This window comes from Typopeltis vanoorti, chromosome 3, assembly GCF_054136105.1.
Source record: "Typopeltis vanoorti isolate ZY-2024b chromosome 3, IOZ_Tvanoo_1.0, whole genome shotgun sequence".
NCBI classification, from domain to species: Eukaryota; Metazoa; Arthropoda; class Arachnida; order Uropygi; family Thelyphonidae; genus Typopeltis; species Typopeltis vanoorti.
In genome coordinates this window covers 173,611,779-173,636,204 of record NC_143551.1, presented here as the reverse complement: position 1 = coordinate 173,636,204, position 24,426 = coordinate 173,611,779, and the positions used below count along the sequence as shown (strand labels likewise).

Genomic DNA, 24,426 nt, shown 5'->3' with positions numbered 1-24,426 from the left:
TTCCGATATTTCGGCAAACGTCACGTTGCCATCTTCTTGGGAACTTAATACAAAGACACTTGCACACAAGTACTACATAACAGCAAATGAGAACTGAAGCTAGGAAGCTAACGTTTTCCTAACATCCTGATGGTGCCCCCTGGTGGGCTATATTGGTGGTTCTTGGCCTTTGGGCTGAAGTTCTTCTGATAATTGTTTCCCAAATGTTTCCCAAAGCCATGGGTTCACCACTTTCCCCACCCTTGACCAACTTCTTTATGGAGACTTTTGAAGAGAAAGCCTTAAACTCAGCCCCACAAAAACCTACCATATGGCTTCGCTATGTTGATGATGTGTTTTCTATTTGGCCACATGGCCCGGATTCACTCCTCTCCTTCCTAACACACTTAAACAACCAACACCTTAGAATCAAGTTCACCCTGGAAAAAGAGGAAAACAATAACCTCCCCTTCCTAGACACACTAGTCACCCGCCAACCTGATGGAACCTTGGTTTTCTCAGTTTATAGAAAACCCACCCATACAGGCAGATACATTCACCAACAATCCCATCACCCCCCCCCCCCTCACAACAATATGGAGTTATTAAGACACTATTCAACAGGGCAAAAATAATCTGTTCAAATGATCAAGCCCTAACCACTGAACTAAATCACATCCATGACACTTTCTCAGCCAATGGCTACCCCCCCCCCCCCCAAAAAAAAAAATCCAGAAAATACTTAACCCAGTTATCCACAACCCACTCCCCTTCACAAAAAAAGATTACTCTAAATCCATCACCATTCCCTACATCCGAGGCACCTCGGAAAAAATCAACAAAATCTTAAGAAAACACGACTTAACCACTTGTTATAGACCACATTGAAAATTGGCATCCCTTATCCGCTCCACTAAAGACTAACCACTTCCCCTAGAACTACCTGGTGTATACCAGGTCCCTTGCAGCTGTAAATTGTCTTACTTTGGCCAAACAGGCAGGACAGCAAATATCAGAATCTCAGAACACAAGGATTACATCCGATTTCACCAGTACAGCCACTCTGGGCTTGCAGACCACACTCTGGATACTCACCACAGAATAAGATGGAAGAAAGCCACAGTCATACACCGCAGCAAGTTCAAGTATGAAAGACTATTCATGGAATCAGCCTCAGCCCTTAGGAACATGCCAAACCTCAACAAATTTGGATGCATGAGACTGCCCCAAATTTGGGAAACAATTATCAGAAGAACTTCAGCCCAAAGGCCAAGAACCACCAATATAGCCCGCCAGGGGCGCCATCAGGAACTTTAGGAAAATATTAGCTTCTTAGCTTCAGTTCTCATTTGCTGTTATGTAGTACTTGTGTGCACGTGTCTTTGTATTAAGTTCCCAAGAAGATGGCAACGTGACGTTTGCCGAAATATCGGAAAGTATATATTAAAGTTTATTTAATTTATATTTCTAGTATACGCTGTCAATTCCTTAAATATTAGTTATCATGTTTAACCAGCATATAAGCCTCTCAACAAGAATAAGGACTGTAAAAAAGGCATTCATGAGACATCTTGACTACTGCATAGAAGTGATGAATGAAAAAATTCAGTAGACAGTAACCCAGATGATAAGTGCCGTAAGGAAATTATGCACACAAGGATAAACTAAACGAATGTGGTATTCAACATTTTATAGACAAAAAGAGACAAGATATGATATCATAAGACTAATTGTGGCACTAACCTAACACCCTCTCCTTAAACTCATTCATTGTCAAAGCAGTACTAATTCTGGCAATCCATTCCACCCATTTACCACTCTCCAAATTACTTAGTATGGATGCATGAGTAGAATTTTTGCTAAAAATTTAGTCCATGCATCCATACTAATCACACTCTTATACGACTTCTAGAACTGACCCCCTAGAAGTGACTTTTCTGCCTATCAACTCAACTTTGTAACACACACATGCACAAACCCACCTTCCACCTATCCTTGCAGTGAGGAATGCATAGATCTGTCACTAGTCTGGTTTTCTGTTTCTGGATTCTCTCAATCACCTACTAATTCCCAAACAACCCAGGTGGCTAAATCTGTGCACAGTAGTCAAGATGCAGCTGAATCATAGCCTTATAAAGATGGAGAATTAGCCCTATCTTTACTTGTTATTGTGTTTTTTTGCCATCCAATTAATTCTTTGAGCTATATTAGCAACTTTTGCAATAGGTCCTCCGAACCTCAACTCTATGTCTACTATTAACCCCTAAGTCCCTAGCCTCATCAATTTCTTTCAATCCAGTACCATCAATGTGATACACAGAGTATGTAACCTTTTTGCCCCCTAGTGCATGACCTTGCATTTTGTAACATTAAATTGACAACCATTATCCTTTACCCACAATGCTAATTTATTTAAATCATCAACATTGCCTTTATTGACTGTTGCCCTTCCCAGTTTTGCATCACTAGCAAACAACTGAATATCTCTCCCCCACACACACACAAATCTTTTCCCATATCATTAATTTACAAATTAAAGAGTAGTGGTTCAGTACAGAACCATGTACTCTCATCTTCCTTCCATCAGTACTGACTAAATTCATCCTCCCATAATCATTCTGAAACACTATACTAGTCACACTCATTCTTCCATTCCCCATCCATGCTACCAGCTTCATATCCATTTCTATTTGGTCCAACTTTTATAACAATTTGCCATGGTGTTCTGTCTAATGCCTTTGGAAAGTCCAGCAGTATCATAGTGTAGCCATTTCTCTTATCCAATTCTGTTGTCATTCTATTATAAAATGTGAGTAAATTACTAACGCAGAACCTAGCTTTTACAAAGCCTTGCTTCCCACCATAGAGTATCATATTTTGCTGGCCTGGTTGGACAAGCAAATTTTCCAGCCAAAAGGCTGTGGGTTGGAATCCCACTGTGGGCACAGATGTTGGTGATTGTCTGTGAAAATACTAGTAGTGGTAGTTGGTGGTAGATGACATTGGTGTGGTTGTGGTTCATTGTAGTTGGTGGATTGAGTGGCAGAGACAGAGAGTGTGCTCCCTAGATGAGTCTTTGGACTTCCTGGAGGTGTCACGTATTAATAATAATAAAATATTCCTATATACCTACTGTTGAAATTTTCCTTTAACCAACTTTTCCAGTGCTTTAACTACTGCTCTTGAGTTATTACTTAGTCTGTAAATTGCTATTTTTGTCTTGTAGCCACCTTTATGTAATGAAATTATTCTACCCTCTTACCACTCACTTGAAACTGTGCCATAGCTAAGACTTAGATTGAACATTTTCATCAGAGATACTGCCAATTCTCTTGCACATTCACATATCGCACAGGCCAACAGGGCCTCCATTCCCATATGGTATTCACAATATGCTGAGCACCTCTTGTTTATCTACCTTAATTCTGACATCAGTCTGTGTTACATCAGCAACTGTAAAGTCTCCACATGGATGGGATGATATATTTTAGCAAAGTGATCATTCAGCAAGTCACCAATTTCTTTTTCTTCTCTCACCTTCCTTCCATCAGTACTGATTAAATTCATCTTCCTATATAGTCATTCTTTCCTTTACTTGCTACATAAAAAAAAAAAAACTTTTTTTTGAATTTACTTTGGCCTACTTAGCTAGTGTTCTCTCATAATCAGATTTAGTCTTTTTACCATTCTAGTCTTTTTACATTCTTGCCTGCATCTTGTATTGATTGTGAGCATGCTTATCATATTTTCCTTTATATTACTCTACAATTTTTTGTTTATTTGCAGCTTTGCCTTATATCTCTACTCATCCACTTAATCCCTACTTGGTTCATCCTCCTGACTGTGGGTGTGCAGTCTGATAATGCTCCGATCTTATATTACAGATGCTTATGATATTTAACAGCTTATGGCAGGCAGGGAAGAACTCAGCATTATCCCTGGAAACTGAGTAAGAGTGTAATTAGGAAGAAGTCCAGTTTTTTTTCATGGCATGAATGAGCATGTATACTGCCAGTGAATGATGTGAATTTATGTACAGTGAATGTTTATAAAGACATGATGGGTATTTAAGCATAGGATGAACTGAAACTGAATCCTCCCTAGATAAATTCTTGATTGCCTGAAGGAGCCTGTATAATAATAAAAAAAATAATAATTAATAAAAATATGATTGTTATTTATTTATGTAATGGCTTCTTAGTTAATGAAAACCCTTTTAAGTATTTTGTACAATTTAATTTAGAAATATTAAAATCCATACCATGTAACAACTGCAGGAGCTGCTGCTATGATCCTAGAGTAAAATTTAGCAGCTTGTCCCTCATATGCAAATGTACTTTGAGGTCTAATCACAAATCTTGGAGCAGCTTGCCTACGATCTGAAATTCATGTTAAAAAAACTAAACTATAAACTTTGTTACATTTGATATATAATATACTGTTTTAAATATTAAAGTCAAATCATATCCCTTTGTAACTGCAGTGGATTGCAATAATTGAAGACAATATATTTTTCTTAAGATATAACAGTAATTTAGATTAAAAATAATTTTTGAAAAACAAATAGAATTTATATTTTAGTCCATAGAAATATAAGGAACCAGGTTCAAAGATAAAATGCAATCATTAGCATATGTGTGTATAAAATTTTGTGTACATAAAAAGCAGCTCTAAGGTGTATAAAGGGTAAAAATCAACCACACACACACACACACACACACACACACACACACACACACACACACACACACGCACGCACGATATATATATATATATATATATATATATATATATATATATATGTCTGGGTGTATTCCAAAGATGAAAAGGCTAAAGGGTAAACTAAAATGAATGAATGAAGACACTGCATGTGAAATCTGGAAGAACAAGAAGGTACTGTGGAGGAAACACAACATGAAGATTAGTAATGACCAGTTGCACGAAGAGTATAAAGAGCAGACTAGGAAGGTGACTTGGTGGTAAAGACAGCAAAAAGTGCATTATGAGAAATTAGCCAATCAAGCTAAGAAAAATCATAGGGAGTTCTTTTGATATGTGGCAAGTAGAATAAAAAATAACTTTTGGAGGATGATGCTAGTTAATGACACTGCCAGATTGGTAACCAATGCAGAGGATATAGTTGAAGTATTGAATGATCAGTTTATCAGTATTTCATCCTCATGAAGGCAACATCATGAGAAGCTGGAGTGTAGCGGAGGAGGAGGGACTGATAGTGAATGAGCAGAAAGTATATTAGCAATTAAGCAGACTTGATGTTAATAAGGCAATATAACTTGACAGTATATTGTCATGTGTCTTGAGGGAATGTTTTAAGAATTAATAGCACCTCTGGCACTAGTTTAACATGAGTCTTGTAACAGGACAAGTGCCAAAGGAACAAAAGGTGGGAAAAATTGTTCCACTTCACAATTGGGGGAATAAGACTGAAGCTACAAATTATAGGCCAGTCTGGGTGTCTGAGAATGTTGTTAAAGTGTGAGAGAAGTTGGTGAGGACTGGATTCAGAAGTGGGATGAATAATAGTGTAAAATGTAATGTTGGTGGTCAGCATGGGCTGACTGCCAACAGTGGCTTTCTGTGTTTTCACAATTGTTGTAACATACACACTATACACCACCTAATTCTCCATTTACATAGTAGATTGGTTCCAGAAAAAAAATTGTGTAAAAAAGAATACAGTGCATATGAAAAAATAGAAGAATGGTTCCAGATGTGAAAACCTGATACGAGCAAGAAGTTATTTTCAAACAAAACACACACACACACACACACACATATATATATATATATATATATACACATATTCATCTCTTAAAGAAAGTAGCGTGTCACTACTAATAAATATACCCGCGAATATGGTTATTAGTTAATTTTTATTCAGCATCACTTTCTGACAGTAGCTGCATTCTTTTGTGTGAGACTGGAAATAAATCACTTCCATCACTTGAAACACTTTGGCCATCCTGTTCATATTGCAATGGTGAAATGTTTTATTCAGTAAAAGGAACTAAATTAGCACTAATTTCCAATAATTCTGAAGGTTGATTTTTTTTACCATGAATTAATTGGTGAAATTCTGTTTTGACTAGATCTTTGTATAATTCTTCATATCGCACCATACATGACTCAAGTTCACATTTAAACCATTCAGCTCATTCAGTATTTGGATCATGTGTAAGAAAATGACTTTGCAATTTTACTAGCCATTTGAAGCCCTTCTTTAATTAATCCTGCAGTGAGTAGAATCTCTTCATCATCATCAACAGTTTTTTCTTTTTCGAGATTCTCAAGAACAGCCTCTATTATTTCATCATGACTAACAGCCTTGTCACCAATCAATTCTTCAATATCTGCAGACAAAAAAAATCATCAAATCCTTCTCTGCCAACTGCATGTGCTAATCTGATTATATTGAGATATCCAGTTGTATGCAAAGGCAAAGGATTTTTATTTTTCACACATTCTGGCCAAGTCGCTTTCCAGCATGCATTTAAAGTTGATGGTTTCACTTCTGATAATGCCAACTTAGCAAGTTTGATGCAATTCAAAATAGAAAATTTCTTCCTCACATCAATAACTGTCGGTAAATTATTAGTTTATCCACAATGTATTGGAATGTTCTTCTTATGTAGTAAGTTTTGAAGGTAGTGATCACACCCTGGTCTGGTGGTTGTATTAAGGATGTTGTATTAGGTGGCAGAAAACAAAATTCCACATGTGGGCATTCTAAAACAGGATGGACAAGCACATTGTCTACAATCAATAAAACTTTAAAGTCCAGATTTTTTGCCATCAAATAGCATTTAACTTCTTGAACAAAACACTGATGGAACAATTCATTAGAAATTTATTTTAACCCAACCTTTTTTATTTGCCTTCCAGTGCACTGTTAACATGTTAAAATCCACACCTTCATTGCTCGTGGTCTTAGGGATCGATTAATGAGTAATGGTTTTAATATATGATCTCTTGAAGCATTGCTGCAAAATAATAGAGTCACACGGTCCTTAGCAACTTAAAGCCACCAACACTTTTTTGTTGATTTCGCTATATAAGTTCTACTTGGCATTTGTCTATATTCTTTGTGCTTTGTGGCATGCCACACACTGTCTTGTTAGAAGTACCCATTTGACAATGAGTGAATATGATGATATTAAGATAGGCTGCGGCATTCAGGCAGTGTTCAGCTAGTATCAGGGGACCTAGCATGTGCCATGAAAGCATTCTCCCCACCATTACACCCTTGCCACCAGCCTGAGCTGTTGCTACTTGGCAGGAAGAGTCTACAGCTTCATGTTATTACCCATATTCTGGTTCTGCCATTAGCATGATACAGAAAAAACTGGGACTTGCCAGATCAGGTGACATTTCCCCAGTAATGGGGAAATGTCACCTGGTCTGGCTTTTTGTTCTTAGTTGAGAGTATTGGGAACTGGGATGGCCATTGCCACAGATTAGATTCCTCTAATCTGTGGTAGAGTTCGATGAACTGTGCAAAGATGTTCTGACCACCAAAACCACTGTTGCATTGAGCTGTGATTTGACTGGTTGTGGCCCTCTTGTTACTTTTCATAATCCTTACCATTTTTCTCTGACCATCAATGAGCTGTTTCTGTCTTCAGGACTATCATTGGCTTGGAGTTGAATAGTTATTACACCACTTCTGGTATACCCTAAACACTGTTGCATGTGAAAATCTTGGAAGAGAGTAGATATTTGTGAGATATTGGCATCAGCATGTTTGTCACCAGCAATCACATGATGCTCAAAGCCACTTAAGTGTTCAGCTAGGGTTTGCCTAGTGTTTACTTAAGTGTTCATCTTTTACCCATTCTAATACATCAAATTAAAAAAAAAAAAAACAGAACCATCAGATGCCTGTCTGCCAATTTATATAACAAATTGCAGTTACGTGACTCAATGTCTTCAGGAATGGTCTATTTTTTCTAAATGGTGAGGTGTTCCTAATAAGTGGCCACACACACACGCAAACTTTATTTTTCTGTTGTTAATGATATATATATATATATATATACACATATATATATACTCTCAGGGGACCCTGTAACCCCTAGAGAGCGCGTCCCCTGGGTGGCGGATAGGGGAGCCCACCATGTGTGTGTGTGTACATGCGCGTGCGTGCGTGTGTGTGTATATATATATATGGTGGGATGGTCCGAATATACTGAATAAGGACTCGTGGACCAACAGGGCCATAAGGGGCAATCATCTTGATTGTAAGGGAAGCTGCACTCCCATGGACCCCTAGCTGGATCTATCCTCTCCTTTTTCTACTTTGAGGAAGACCCACTTACTTTAATCTTTCCTATAAGGCCTTATCAGCCAACCCTTCGTACTTTATAACCCTTGTGCTATTAGAGTACTCGAGGGCCATGGGGTCTTTTCATTTCTGGCCTTACACCTATGTCCTCTCTATAAACCTTACTATATTTCTTCTATAATCAACCCTTTCCCCTTCAATATACCCTATTCCTCCTATGGGTTTAAATTCGGAAGAAGGCGAGTTCAGAAGCCTTAAGGTAGCAGCCCTACCACTGGACTATTCCATCATCAAACTAGTCCCCTGACATGGAGAACATAATTCTACTTTTAAGCTGACAGAAAAAGATAATTGGATTGAATCTATGGGAAACGACCCTGGAATGGAAAAGGAAAAGCGAAAATGGAAACGACAAAATATAATACACATAGCAAACTGGAATGTAAGAGGAATAGCATATAAAGAAATAGAATTAGACCAATTATTAAATGAAAGAAATTTTAAAATAGCAGTAATCACTGAAACAAAAAAGAAATTAAAAGGAACTATGAGAACTGAAAATTTTAATGTGATATACAGTGGAGTCGACAGAGACCAAAGAGCACAAGCAGGAGTCATGATTTGGATTCATAACTCCCTTTCAAAACAGTAAAAACATTATAAATTATGGAATGAAAGAATAATAGAAGCTAGAATAAAAATAGATAGAGGCTATTTAACAATAATTGGTTTATATGCCTAAGAAGAAGGAAGATAACAGGATAATATTGATTTTTATAATCAGCTACAAAACATATATAATAAAATAAATAAAAATGATTACATAATTTTAGCAGGAGACTTAAATGCAAGAATTGGAAACACGAAAATTAATAATAATATAGGAATACATGGAGAACACACTCTAAACAGAAATGGTAAAAAATTGATTGACTTTGTAGTTTATAATAACCTAAAAATAATGAATTCCTTCTATAAACATAAAGACATACATAAATATACTTGGGCAGCAAGAGGATGGAAATCAATATTATATTACTTCATATTAAATGAAAAGACATCAAAATTTTCACTAGATGTTAGAGTACACAGAGGATATGAAATAAGCAGTGACCACTTCCTTGTTAAAATAAAATTAAGATTACCACCTAAATGGCTACAAGTAACAAGAACAGAAAGAAAATTTGAAACATTTGTTTATAAAACTAGACTATTGAATGACACAAATGTACAATGGCTATATTATTATTATTATTATTCAGACCTCCCTCGATGAGTCACAAGACTCATTGAGGGAGGTCCTTCCTAAGACATAAAGTCTGTCAAGACTCATCGAGGGGAGTTCCCCCCCTGAGAAACACAAAGTCTATCATACCACTCTTTAAACTCACTGACCGTTCTCGCTCCCACCACTCCATCAGGCAATGCATTCCACGGCTCAACCACCCTCCACACAAAGAAACCACTCCTTACCCTCTTGCTCACAGTTTCCTTTCGTAACTTCCAGGGATGGCCTCTTGTCATCACTCCTTCCCGCTGATCAACCAAGCAAAAGAGCTCCCAAGTGTCAACCCTGTAACCACCTCTCAACAGTTTAAAAGTCTCAATCATATCACCTCTCCTTCTTCTATCCACCAAACTCTGCAGTCCACATTCTCTCAGCCGATCCTCATAACTATCCTTGTACAGTCCTGAAACCATCTTTGTCATCCGTCTTTTTATCCTTTCCACAGTTAATTTATCCCCTTCAAATCCTGGGGACCAAATCTGAGAACAATAGTCCAAGTGTGGTCTGATCAGAGACTTATACAACGGAATAATAACCCTCTTATCTCTGCAGGTCAGTGTCCTTCTCATAATAGCAGCAATCCTCTGTGTTACCTTCACCACCTTTGCAATATGTCCCCTAAACTTCAGGTTTCTATCAATCATCAACCCCAGATCTCTTGTCTCCCCTACTTCCTCCAGTATAACTCCTCCCATAGAGTATGCAGCATCCCATCGATGTTTCCCAAACCTCAAGACCTTACATTTTGCTGCATTAAACTGAAACTCCCATTCATTTGCCCATCTATCTAGCTTATTTAAATCCTCTTGCAGGGCTACCACATCTGCACTATTACTAATAATCCTTCCCAGCTTCACATCATCCGCAAACAACTGAATATCCCCCTGCAATCCACTGGCTATGTCATTGATATAAAGGTTAAACAATATACGTCCTAATACTGAGCCCTGTGGGACCCCACTTGTAACCCTCTGCCTCCTGGAAACTGCTCCACCATACACAACTCTCTGATACCTATCAGACAGCAATCCTGAATCCAGTTGACCAATCTGACATCCAGACCCATGTGCTGCAACTTAAATATCAGCTTATCATGTGGCACCCTGTCAAATGCCTTCGCCAAGTCTAAGAAAATTGCAGTATATGCCTTTCCCTCATCTAATGTTCTTGTAACTTTATTATAAAAGGCTAGCATATTGCTAAAACAAGAGCGTCCTTTCACAAATCCATGTTGATTCTCACAGATAACATTACCCTCATCTGCCCAATGCTGTATACGGTCCCTCACTACTTTCTCCAAGATCTTAACAACTACTGATGAACAAAGAATTAACCAGTATCTAGATAAAATAAAACAAAATGAAGAAATAGAAATAGAATGGCTTAATATAAAAACGATACTAAATGCAGCAGCAAATGAAAGCTTAGGAAAGACCAAAAAATTCAATAAAAGAAAAAAACTGAAGATCTGGGATGATACAATCAAAGAAATAATCAAAAAGAAAAAAGAAGCCTATCACAAATGGTTAAGCAGTAAAAGATTAGAAGATGAAATAGAATATAAAAGAATAAGAGCCATAGCTAAATGAGAAGTCAGAAAAAGACATAGAGAATCATGGAACAAATTTGTTTTTAATTTAGAACATGATTTATATAAAATAAGACCCAATGTATATAAGATTTTGAAACACCTAAATGCAGATACCAAAGAAAACATAAATTTAAACACTGAATTAAATTAGAAGAATTTCTAAATTACTACACAGAACTGTGGACAGACAAATATTTTAAAAAAGACAACTGGCAAACAATTAACGAAAATGAAAAGGAAATAACTGAAGAAGAATTAGAAATCAGCCTGAAAGAAACAAGAAACGGAAAATCACCTGGAGAAGATAAGCTAGGTTCAGAACTATATAAATACGCAGGAACAAGATTCAAAGGAAGACTCTTATTATTTTTAAATAAAATTTACTCAACTGGTATCCCCCCAATAGAATGGAAAAAAGCAATTGTGATTCCTGTCTTTAAGAAAGGTAATAGAGATGACCCTAAAAACTATAGAGGTATCAGTATACTAAATTCATGTTACAAAATATACAGCAGAATCTTAAATAACAAACTAATGAAATATTCCGAAAACTTTATTCTAGAGGTACAAAATGGATTTAGAAAAGGACAGTTATGTATAGACCCAGCCTTCTGCCTAAAATTAATAATAGAGAAAAGAAGAGAATATAATTTAGAAACACAAATTACATTTATTGACTTTGAAAAAGCATTTGACAAAGTTAAAAGAAACATATTATTTAACATATTAAAAGAAAGACAAATTCCAAATAATATCCTAAAAGCTGTCACAAGTATATATGAAAATAATCAAATACAAATAAGATTAAATCATGAGCTATCATATACAAGAGAGATAAACCAAGGGGTCCGAGAGGGATGTCCCCCTCTCAGCAACTCTTTTTAATATCTACTTAAATGAAATAATAATAAAATGGAGTAAAAATTTACATATAGGAATTAAACTTTCACCTACAGTTAACTTAAACACTCTCCTCTTTGCAGACGACCAAATAATAATTACAAATTCTGAAGATAACTTACAGAAAGCTATTTTAAATCTAAATGAGATATCCAAAGATTATGGTATGATAATATCAACGGAAAAATCAAAAACTATGGCCTTTAAATGACAAGATCCAGCAAAAACTAAAATGGTATTAGATAACAAGATCTTAGAACAGGTGAATTCATTTAACTACCTAGGATGTATGATTACTTGTGAAAATGAAAACGATATAAACATAAAAATTGCAAAATATTTAAAAATAACAGGAGTAATTAACTCTATATTTAAACCAAACCTAGTTCAAAAACAAACCAGGCTAAAAGTATACAATACATTAGCCCTACCGGTCTTAATGTATGGAAGCGAAATCTGGACAATAAAACAAAAAGACAAACAAAGATTAACAACAGCAGAAATGAAGTTTATGAGAAAAACTGCAAAGTATACCCTATTTGCCCACGAACGAAACGAAGATATTATGAAAGAATTAAACCAAGAACCAGTAATTGAAAAAATTAAAAAATATAAACATAGATGGATGGAACACATTCAAAGAATGAAAACAGAAAGATTACCAAAACAAGCCTTAAAGTACAAGCCATTAGGAAAAAGAAAACCAGGACGTCCTCTTAAACGATTCAACGATGACTTCTAAGGCCGGAATAGGCCATACTAGGCCTAAATCCTTGATACGTATGATGATGATGGCATATATATATATATATACACACATAGTACTTAAACTGTCTATTCTTAATTACTTTTCTGTTGCTCTTTTTTTGCCATTTATCATCACTTCCACCTACTACCAATATATGTATATATAGGTACAGAATATTCCATATCCTGAAACCCAAGTAACATTGATATATTTAGCACACCTCGCATTTTGCAAAAATTGAAATATATAAAAAAAAAAATATATATTACTTTTAACTAACTTTTCCAATATTTTAACAACTACTCCAGAGATACTAATTGGTCTGTAATTTGCTAGTTCTGTCTTGGAGCAACCTTTATGTAAAAGAGGTAGATGTAATAAAAAGATGTAATAACTATCTTACCCTCTTTCCACTTACTTACAACCTTGCCAGAGCTGAGACTTAGATTAAACAACTTCATCACAAGCACTGCCAGTTCATTTGCACATTCTCATAGCACACTCCCGTCTCCTCACACATTTTAGCCAGCATATCATTCATAATCCTTGCTCTCCACCTCGTTTCACCACAGTCATACCTAGGCAACACGCTAACTACCCTTCCTGTTACACTATTCTCTTTTATCCTTCTAAGCAGCCTCCTGATATCCATTCTGACACACTCTTTGTCCTCTCTCAAATCATTCGTACCTATTAATACTATTAACTCTTTTGCTCGCTCCTGCCTCAATCACTCTACTCATTTTAGCACCTTGTGCATTCTATCCTACAGCACACTTTTAATAATGGAGTCGCCATACAACGCCACTCGCTCATCTTTCGTTAACTCTTTCATGCTATCATTATTTATTTTAATAGTTTTTACCCGAAGTTTCTTAATTTGATTCCGCATCCATTTCATTTCTTGCCTCATCCAATCCAATTCAACTTCCAAATCTCGCGACACATTATCTCTAATCTTTCTAACTCTTGACCCCCTCTTCTCACTTGCACTCTCATTCAGCCTTCTTTGTTTCTGTACTTTCAGAAGTACGGAAACAAAGTACGTAGTCAGACGCATGTTGGACCAACATGCATCCAACTTTCGCTATAATTCTTTCCATTTTCCTACTCATTCATCTTTCTTTGTTTCTGTACTTTCAGTCCAACATGAGTCGAACTTTTGCTATCATTCATTCTTTTTTCGCTATCATCCATTCTTTCGATTTTTTTCACTTTCAATTTCTGTGTCATGCCATTTCTAGTTTCATTTATTCTCTCAATTTCGTTTCCTTCTCCCACTCTCACCTGACTTTTGTCCCTTTTAACATCCGTTATGGTTTTCAAATCGCTCTTTTTTTTTTTTACTGATTTTTTTAACATTTTTTCGCCTATCTTCTCACCATCCCTCTCTTTCAAACGTGCACTAATTTTCCCAGCGATAATCTCACTATTAACACTTTCTGTCATCAATTTCATATTTGCATTAATCAATTCCACATTCAGGTCACACTTCGCACACACCCTCCTTCCATCCTCACCAAATATCCACAAATCATTTATGTAATCGAAAGAATATATATAACAGACCTCACACTTAACGAAGCGACTGAAATCTAAATTAAAGTCATGTAATGACAATGCCGCTACCATTTTTTGCAGGTTACTAAGTCTAATAATAATGATTTTGTAATTAAGTTTTGGCAAAAAAAAAAAACCACACTAATAAAACTGTTAGCGCACAACGTTTACAGCCTCTCTTACTCAAACAATTACTCATATATATTTAATTATTCCTAGAAAACTTATCCCAATCAGGAGCTCTTCTTATACATGTCACTGCGCTTGACTCATGAGCACCTCCAACTGTTAAGCGCCCTCCACATCAGCAACTGTTAAGTCAATGATCAAATTATTAGCTTCTCAGGTTCTGAAATGGAATGGGATAGCTCCCACAAGGTCTGAAAAAGGCAGTCTGATGAAAAGGGTATTGCAGTTTATACTAATGCCATCTGCATTCAAAATATGTGGAAATGCATTAGTTAGCATTAAATAGCATCTGTTAGCTCAACTTAGCCAAAAGTCATGTACATCAGTGAGACCTAGTTGATACAGGGATAGAATGTAGGCGTATAGTACTTTCAGAGGAGAGCAGGATAGGGAAAGGATACTTGCTAATGATAGCAGAAGTATTGAAGCCAAAAAAAGTATGAGGTCATCAGGAAGACAGGGATGCAAAGGGTATAGCATGCTATCTGGTGAGATAAAGGACAACAGGATGAATATATGGTTGTTTGCTTCCATAGTTGGTGTACCATCCAGGAGGAAATACTCCATGTTAATGAGACATTACTGATCTGAGACTAGAGGTAGATGAATTAGACATACTTGCATATTGCAAAATATAATTCACAGCCTTAATGCATATACATCCATGTGGTTATATGGGATATCACCTGATGTATTATGAGAATATGGTCAGAGGGCAGCCCCTCTGACCAAGAAGGGCAAAATTGTTTTGTTGCATAAAGGAATATAGATTGAAGTACTGGAGAAGTTGGTAAAAGGTAGAATTCAGGAAAGGGTGGACAGGCATATGGTACTATATAGGAAAAGAATGGTTTTGTGAGGATAGGTCTTGCCTTAATAATTTGCTCACTTTTTATAATAAAGTGAAGCTTGAGTTAGATCCAAGGAATGGCTATTCAGTGATGCTGATGGACTTGGTAAAGACATTCAACAACAGCATGGAACCCCTGTTAGACAAACTGAAACAAATGCAAATGGATATGATGCCTTTAGTAGGTTAAGAGGGTGATGAACCGACATCAAATAGCAGCATATAGGGAAAACTGAATTCAGGAATCCAGGAGAAGATTTAAAAGGGTATACCACAAGGCTCTGTACATAGATTGCTACTGTTTCTTTTCTACACCAATGATATGGAAAATGATTTAAGAGGAACTATTTAGTTTTTACTGATGATGCAAAGCTAGGAAGAGTGATAGGTGATGAAGATAATACAGAGGTCCTGCAGGATGACTTAAATGGACTGAAACTATGGGCCAAGGATAATAGTTATCAGTTTAACATGGTCATATGTAAGATCATGTCATTTGGGATGAAGAGATCACAAGATGTATACTACACTGATGAAGTTATTGGAGGAAAATGATGAAGCTAGAATTTAGCAGTGATTGTGGATAGGGAATTGAAGTTTGGATGGCATATTACAAACATCAAATAGCACAAAGTAGCACATCAAATTACTTGGATGTTGATGAACACACTGACAAGCAGGATATGGTTCCCTCTTTATTAAGACTTGAAAGAAGCCGTATCAGGCTTACTGCACACAGATTTGGTTGTTTGGATTCCTTGGGGATGAAGAAGTGGCAGAGAGGATCTAGAGGTAAGTGACAGGCATTCCATATATCTAGGATAGACTGAAGATAAATGCTTACAAAGGATAGTTGAGAGGCAAAAAAAAAAGGGATGTATGATAGAAACATATAAGTTATTAAAGGAATTTTATAGGATTGACATAGAACATGTTTCTCAATACACTGCAGGTAGTGAGAGAACAAAAAGGTTTCCCAAAGAAATTGTGAATGGGGGAAAAGGTTACCAGATATGATTGTGAGTGCTTCATCAGTGAATAAGCTCACTGACAAAATTCAAGAGAAAGTATGATAGGCATTGTGTGAATAATGGGTTGGTAAGGCCTCTCCCCACCCAAGGTGAGTCAAGAAAATAACAATATTAATAATGGATAAAAAAAGGCTTCTATACTAATAAAATGGGTGTGCATTGAAGTATGACTCGCTATTGCTAGATATTGTTGTATAGCTTCATTATCAGTTAGTTTGCTGAAGATTGCAATGATAGCTTAGAGTGATTTCAGGTGAACATGAAACATGCACATGAAAGCAAATGTGATTTCATGTGCATTCATGTTCACATGCTTTGATCACTCAGCTGTTTATTATATTCTGCGATTTTCAAAATGAGTTATGAGAATGATTTAAAATTGCTTCAGGAACCTTTGAATTGTTGTAAACAGAGATGAAAATTATGATTACTGCATCCAAAGACCATAGGCAGATCCAATGAAAGTCAAGAACACAATGATTGATTTCTTTGATTGTGAAGAAACAGTACATTGGATATTCATTCTTGAAGAATGAATTGTCAACCAAGATCATTTTTTTCCTTCTTTTTTTTATGTGAATCCCACCAAAAAATAGCTGTGAATCTACCGTACATTAGCATTAGTACCAATAATCTTAGTTGTGATGGTTTCATACTGGGCAATGAAATTCATCTTCCATCTAAAGAAATTTGCAATATCCATTCACAGTAGAATTAGAACCCAAGACCTATTGGTTGAGGAGCAAATACATTAACTACTCAACTAATGATACCAGCAGTATTTTTGCACTCCTGCCAAAATTATAAGAAAAGTGGCACATGCAAAACACAGTTTGTTTACAGACAGACCACACTTCTATTTGCAGAAAGTTTTTGGTCATAATTTGACTCCTTCAAATCGTTTCCTGAGATGAAATACTAGAGCACAAAGAATGGAAATTTTAAGGCATTTCAGAGGCCTAGACCAGCAGTTGGCAATCTTTTCAAACTCGCAGGTCACATTCAACCATTATTTTTAACAATCGGGCCGCAAGTGTTTAATTAAGAGATTTCACTCACTAGTTTAATTAAACTAGTGTGTGAAAAAAAATACTTAAATTATCAATTTTTATTATATCAATTTTAAAAAACACAGAAATATTTAAGTATGAGATATGAAACAAGCATGAAAATGAAACTCAATGAAAAATTATTATCACGTAAAAACAAAGTAATATAGTTTATGCATCACAATATGTGTGTTTCCCTGTTTTTTGGTAAGCATCAATAAAAATTTTGGATATTTTCCAACAAAAATGCATTCTTTAATGTATTCCAAGCCAAAATCTCGGTTGTCGTCAGATGAAGTCGCCTTTGCTATCCTCACTCATGATGACTCATAAGGTTGACTCCTGCCAAGTTACATAGCAATACCACAAAATATAGGTATAAAATTATTTTTAATGGATTATGCATATTATAAAATGTATTATTTAAACAATTCAACATACGGGCCACATGCCTTGTAAGTATGGTCAACCTTTTATGGGCAGCCAAAATTGCACAGTCCAAAAATTCTGTGTAATACCTCATATAACATAAATTTTAAAATATCAAATCAACTGAAATGGCATTTCATAATAAAAAAAAAAAGAAAGAAAACGGGTTGGGTAATAAGTACTATAGAATTCTTTTTTACTATAGACCACTTTATGCTATACTATATTGTACTGTACTTGGCTCACTGTGCTGTAGCTTACTATAGTACACTGAGAAAAGTCTTATAATTTAGTAGAATTTTTACCAAGATCATGTATACTCACCAAAATAAAATTCACGAATCTTGTATTTTTCCTCTTGTAATTTACGTAGAGAACTATAATTGGCAATATGACCAATAGGAAGAAGACAAGAGAACCAGTAATCTCCCTGAAAAAAAAGTTACAAAATATTTTTATGCTTTTATAAATATATATCAACGATGAATCATTTTAAGAGACAGTGCATTACAAAACGTGTCAGTTAGATAGATATCCTGAAAAATGCAATTATGCAGAACAGGATATCATCTGGTCAAATTGCTTGGTTTCTTACTTGTTCACCACAGATGTAAAAAACAAAAATGAGTTTTTTCACTGCTCATTTTTTTAATGTAAAAGTGGTTGTTTAAAAATTAATAGTGGCTTGAACTTGCTTTTAATACCATTTGCTTTTTATTTTCTTACTTTGAAAAGTTTGTCTATGAACTCAAGAAATGAGACAATTAAACTTTTTTGCAGTACAAAATATTTCAAAATGGGGATTTAGACAGTGAGTCTCACTTGTACTTACAGGCCTAGAAGGGGATTCTTTGAGTCATTATAGAAGACAGTTCATACAAAGAAAAAGGAAATGTTAGTCTTGTTAGCAATCTAAATAGCAGCAAAGTTGAGAGAAGGCTGCAAAATAGTTAATTGTGAGTACCTTCAGTTTCACCAATCAAGCAGGGAGGGAGGGATGCTGAGGTGTTTGCCATCAGCAATGACCAATCTCAGATCATCAATCTTCTTACCAGAATACCTGATAACTCCTCCAATTTGCCAACATATTTGATCTCTTCTTAACAAGCTCCCCTTTCAGGTATACTAAGGGTGTTGGTTCTCCTCTTGGTAACTTGGACCACTTCATACAAGTCTCTTTTGCCACAGAACAACCTTCACCCACCAGTTCACAGTCCCAAAGAACATGAGACTGTGATGACCTCAGCCTATCCTCATAACAATCATTGTACAGTCCTGAAACCATCTTTGTTATCTGCCTTTGTGCCCTTTCCATAGTTAATTTATCCCCTTCAAATCCCGGGGACTAAACATAAGAATAATAGTCTAAGTGTGGTCTGATCAGGGTCTTATACAACAGAATGATGACTGTTTTATCTCTGCAGGTCAGCATCCTTCTCATTATTGCAGCAATCCTCTGTGTTACCTTCACCACCTTTGCAATATGTCCCTTGAATTTCAGGTTTCTATCAATCATCAATGCCAGATCGCTTGTCTCTCCTACTTACTCCAGTATAACTCCTCCCATAGGGTATGCAGCATCCCATTGATGTGTCCCAAACCTCAAGACCTTACATTTTTCTGCACTAAATTGACACCCCCATTCATTTGCACATCTATCTAGCTTATTCAAATCCTCTTGCAGGATTTCCACTTCTGCTCTATTATTAATAATCCTTCCCAGCTTTGCATCATCCACAAACAACTGAATATCCCCTTGCAATCCACTGACAATGTCATTGATATAAAGGTTAAAAAATATAGGTCCCAGTACTTAGAACTGTGGGACCCCACTTGTAACCCTCTGCTTCCTTGAAACTACCCCACCATACACAACTCTCTAATACCTATCGGACAGCCAATTCTGAATCCAGTTAACCAATTTGACATCCAGACTCATGTGCTGCAACTTAAATATCAACTTATCATGTGGCACCCTGTCAAATGCCTTTGCTAAGTCTAAGAAAATGGCAGTATATGCCTTTCCCTCATCTAATGCTCTTGTAACTTTATCATAAAAGACTAGCATATTGCTAAAATAAGAGCGCCCCTTCACAAATCCATGTTGACTCTCACAGATAACATTACCCTCATCTGCCCAATATGCTGTATACAGTCCTTCACTACTTTCTACAAGATCTTACTAACTACTGATGACACACAAACTGGCCTATAATTAGACACTTCCAATCTGTTATTGCCCTTATGCAATAGCGCTATCTTACCTTCCTTCTATTCCATGGGCACCTTTCCCGCAGCCAGACTTTCACTGAAAAGAGCCAAGTCAATGGCACTGTCAGTTCCCTAGCACATTCTCTCAAAACTCGTGGTGAAATACCATCCAGTCCTTCAGCTTTACTGACATCCAGAGTACTCAGTATCTGAAACACACTCTCCTCCTGTACTTCTAAACTTCAAACCTGCCCAATCCCTCTAGCATTAAAACTGACTCCTCCAGGATGAAATACTCCAATAAAGTGTTCATTGAATAATTCCACTATGTCCTCTGCATCAGTCACTCTATTCTCCTTTTTATCTCACAGTGTCATTCTTCCACAATCATTTCTACTCCTACTGGCAACATATCTAAAAAATCCCCTAGGATTTTCTTTGGATCTTAGGGCCAATCTCCTCTCATATTCCAGTTTCATCTTCCTTACCATACTCTTCTGGCCTGTGTCTTATACTCTTTATGCATCTTCTCTTCACCTGTCTCCTTATATTTCTTCCATAGCCTCTTTTTTGCATGCAATTCCTGTTTAATATTGTTTGTCATCCACTTTATTCCAAATTGTGTCCTCTTGTTCACTTGTTCACAATGGTATACAACTTACCATTGCTTCTAACAAATATTCTTTCATAATTTTCCACGCACTAATAATATCCCGGCATTCCAATTCCTCCCTCCATGAAACTTCACCAAGTTGACATCTTAGACTACTATATTCACCTGCCTTATAATTCCACATACATTCCCTTCTCTTTGATACTCCTGCAAGTGTATTCATTTTCCAAGTCAAAACCATATGGTTACTCTCTCCAACTGGTTTGAGAGATGTCATCTCAGTTATTATCAACTCTTCTGATGCTATAACTAAATCCAAAACTCTTGAACCTCTTGTTCCCTCCATTACATGTTGCCTAAGACATTTGTCCTTCAAGAATTCTAGAAATTCCATTCCACTATTGCTACATGCATCTTCCTCTCCCCAGTTTATACTGCTGTATTTAAAATATTCTATAACAATCATTCTTCTTGCACTTGCCAAACTCAACTGTATAAACATTTCTTAGTCCCCATCCTCTGTGCTCCTGGGTCTGTAGCAACACCCCACTAAATATCCTGTCTTGCCCACCTCCACCTCACACCATATGCTTTCAAAATCATTAGTGCCACTGCCTTCCAAAGTCTCCACTATTAGAGGACATACGTCATCACTTATCATAAGCAGTACTCCACCACCACGCTTTCCCTTCCTATCCTGCTGAAAAATGCTGTACCCAGTGACTTCTATTCATGTCATTATATCCTCTTCTGTCAACCACGTCTCAGTGATCCCAATAATTTTTGGCCACGCTGATGCTATCTGTGCCACCAATTCCTCTCCTTTATTCCGGATGCTCCTGGTATTAGTATAAAGCATATAAATGCAGTTGTTTCTATACCCAGCATTATCCCATCTAGACTCCACTGGGCTCAGTGTTAGCTGATGTCGTTCCCCCTTCTCCCAAGTACCCATTCCCACAAGAGGCCGCCCCTGCTACCATCCTCCCTGGGACACACTGACTTGTTCAGAACAGCAATCTCTCCAGATGCCTACATCCTTTCTCATTCAAATGTAAGTGGTCTTTCGCATACAGTTCCTCTCTGTCCTCAAATGCTCTCCAAGCATCCACATCCTCTGTTGTCACACATTCTAGCTATTATATCATTCAATATTACTGCTCTTCTCCTCAGCTCGTCATTATCATACTTAGGCAACAAACACTATCTTTCCTCTCTGTGTCTTCTTTCATACCACCTCAAGCAGGAATCTCATATCTCTCACCGCTCTATTTACACCACCACTCAAGTCATTTGTTCCCACCATCATAATCATCTCATCTACCCTTTCACCTCTCTTAACTGCCAAAGCCACACTTTCTATTGTTCCTCCTGGCAAACACTCCTCACTCATCCTATCTTGAACACCATGGATCACTGAGTCCCCCATACATTATACCTCTTACCATTCCCTCTCCCCTATTGTTTCCATCTTCTCCTCTTCTTATTCCCAGACCTCTCTCTCATTCCCTCTCTCTTACTGTTTCCATTTTCTCCTCTTCTAGCACTCCCATGCCTCTCTCTCATTCCTACTGTTTCCATTCTCTCCTCTTCTAACACTCCCATATCTCTCTCTCTCCTACTGTTTCCATTCTCTCCTCTTCTAGTACTCCCATACCTCTCCCTCATTCCCTATCTCCTACTGTTTCCATTCTCTCCATTTCCACATCCAATTCCATTCTCTCCTCTCCTATCATTCCCAAAACTTTCTCTCTCCCCTATTCTGATTTGCCTTGCATTTATCTCTTCCATTCTCCTAATCTCATCTTTCATACTTCTCCCAAGACATTCCACTTCCTCTTTCAGCTCCTCAATCTCCCTCTGCAGGTCAGTTACTTTTAATCAAAATTGACTCTCCCAAACAAAAACCATCTCCTAAACTTTCACAGTCACTCATGCCTTATACACTCTCAACTATTATTTTCTCATTCATATTTTTTTCTTCATTCTCTCCTATCACACTACTCATCTGCCAGTATTCATTTCCCATTTCTGGAGCAACAAGGTCAGTTATTGAGATATCTACTGCATTTATTTCCTCCCACTGCCTGCACTTTAAGCACCCCCCTCTCTCTCTCTCTCTCACAAGCCAGATATCCAATTCCCAAGATGCATACATGCCGCAAGTACTGCATGCCACAAACTCCCTTATTATATCGCTTATAATAGAGTTCTTAAATAGCGGAGGACTTGGCAACATGCCATTTGCGACTGCAGCTGAATCTGCCATCATTCGTTACTGCCGAGGGACTACTAGCATAATCATTAATTATTCAAAATAGTGTCACTAATTAGTGTCAAAAATAAATGCTAAATAAGTATTAGGGAGTATAAATAAATAAGAAAAGTACAAACAATTACAAGCAAAACAAAACATTAAGTACACTAAATACAGTAATGAAAACTTAGCTTCGACTTAACCTTAATTTATTCAGATTATTTAGATTAAATTATTTAGCTTAACTTAAACTTAGCTTATTTTAGAAGGAAGCTTGTCAAGAAAACTTTGGACACTTGGAGTCCAGTTTTTGGAAATAATGCATTAGTATGAAGAACTATTTTTCTGAGAGTAATACATCTAGATCTAGAAGATCAGTGCATTATTTCAGAGTCTTGTTTTTAAGAATACTGTATTATAAATCTCTAGAGAGCTCCATTTTTTTTTTTTTTTTGAGGCTGCTATGTTACGAAGACATAGAACCATGTTCCCTTATTTAGGCATGTTAATTGCATGAAGACTGGTATCCAATGGCATATTTAACAATTACCTTCGTTTAATTCCACTATTTTTGACTGCAAAGTAAATTTAGATACTATATTTGCAATAAATATACTTTTATACTAGATGATTTTTTTTTATACTGCATAATAAACATTGTTTGTATGGCAATACTGCTTATCACTGAGAGTGAGAAGCAAGACTGCAAAAGGATATCCACTCAATAACAACTGGATCACTAATAATAATAATAATAATAAACACTACACAAAATAATATTGAGCTGCAAAACATACTTACATATTTTGCTCTGATACGATCTCTGATTTTGATGTATCTCCTGGCTGAAATTGGTGTAGTTGGAGCAGCAGTAATATCTCCCTACAAAAAAAAAAAAAAAAAAATGTTGATTAATATACATGTATGTGTATATGTATGATACATATGATAATAAAATAAAATAAAATATAAAATACTATAATATATATATATATATATAATGTATATATGTATTATATATCATCATCATCATCAAATTCCTGCCATGTACCCTCAAGGGGTGTACAGGATATGATAGTACTACATGAAAAAAATTACATCATTATTAATTTCCTATCTACAATTTTTATTGTAGATAGGAAATTAATCTATCGACATCATTCTATTATCTATCTACATCATTCGATCAAAATATAGAATGATGGTACAACATGACAAATGTATTATATATATATATATATATATATAATACATATATACATGTATAATACATATAATGTGTATATGTATGTGTATAAAGAAAGTACATTAATTACTGTGGTTATCATATAATTTGTTGTTTATAGTTTTTTCCATATTATTTATTTAATTAGATTTTATTTACTTTTTTATATTACAGTAGAATCCAGTTAATCAATCTATTGGTTAA

General features: G+C 36.1%; 1 protein-coding gene across 5 annotated transcripts in view; it reads right to left on the bottom strand.

Annotated features, from left to right (window-relative positions):
• The window catches only part of LOC150108743 (twitchin-like), a 2,666,638-nt gene that overhangs the window by 188,041 nt on the left and 2,454,171 nt on the right, over window positions 1-24,426 (bottom strand). For all 5 annotated transcript variants that reach the window (XM_090390962.1, XM_090390961.1, XM_090390964.1 and 2 more), the window contains 3 exons: window positions 23,799-23,879; window positions 18,241-18,346; window positions 4,241-4,358 (listed from right to left, as the gene is read on the bottom strand). In XM_090390962.1, coding sequence (XP_090247088.1) covers window positions 4,241-4,358; window positions 18,241-18,346; window positions 23,799-23,879 — 305 coding nt within the window. The remainder of the gene's footprint in view (window positions 1-4,240; window positions 4,359-18,240; window positions 18,347-23,798; window positions 23,880-24,426) is intronic.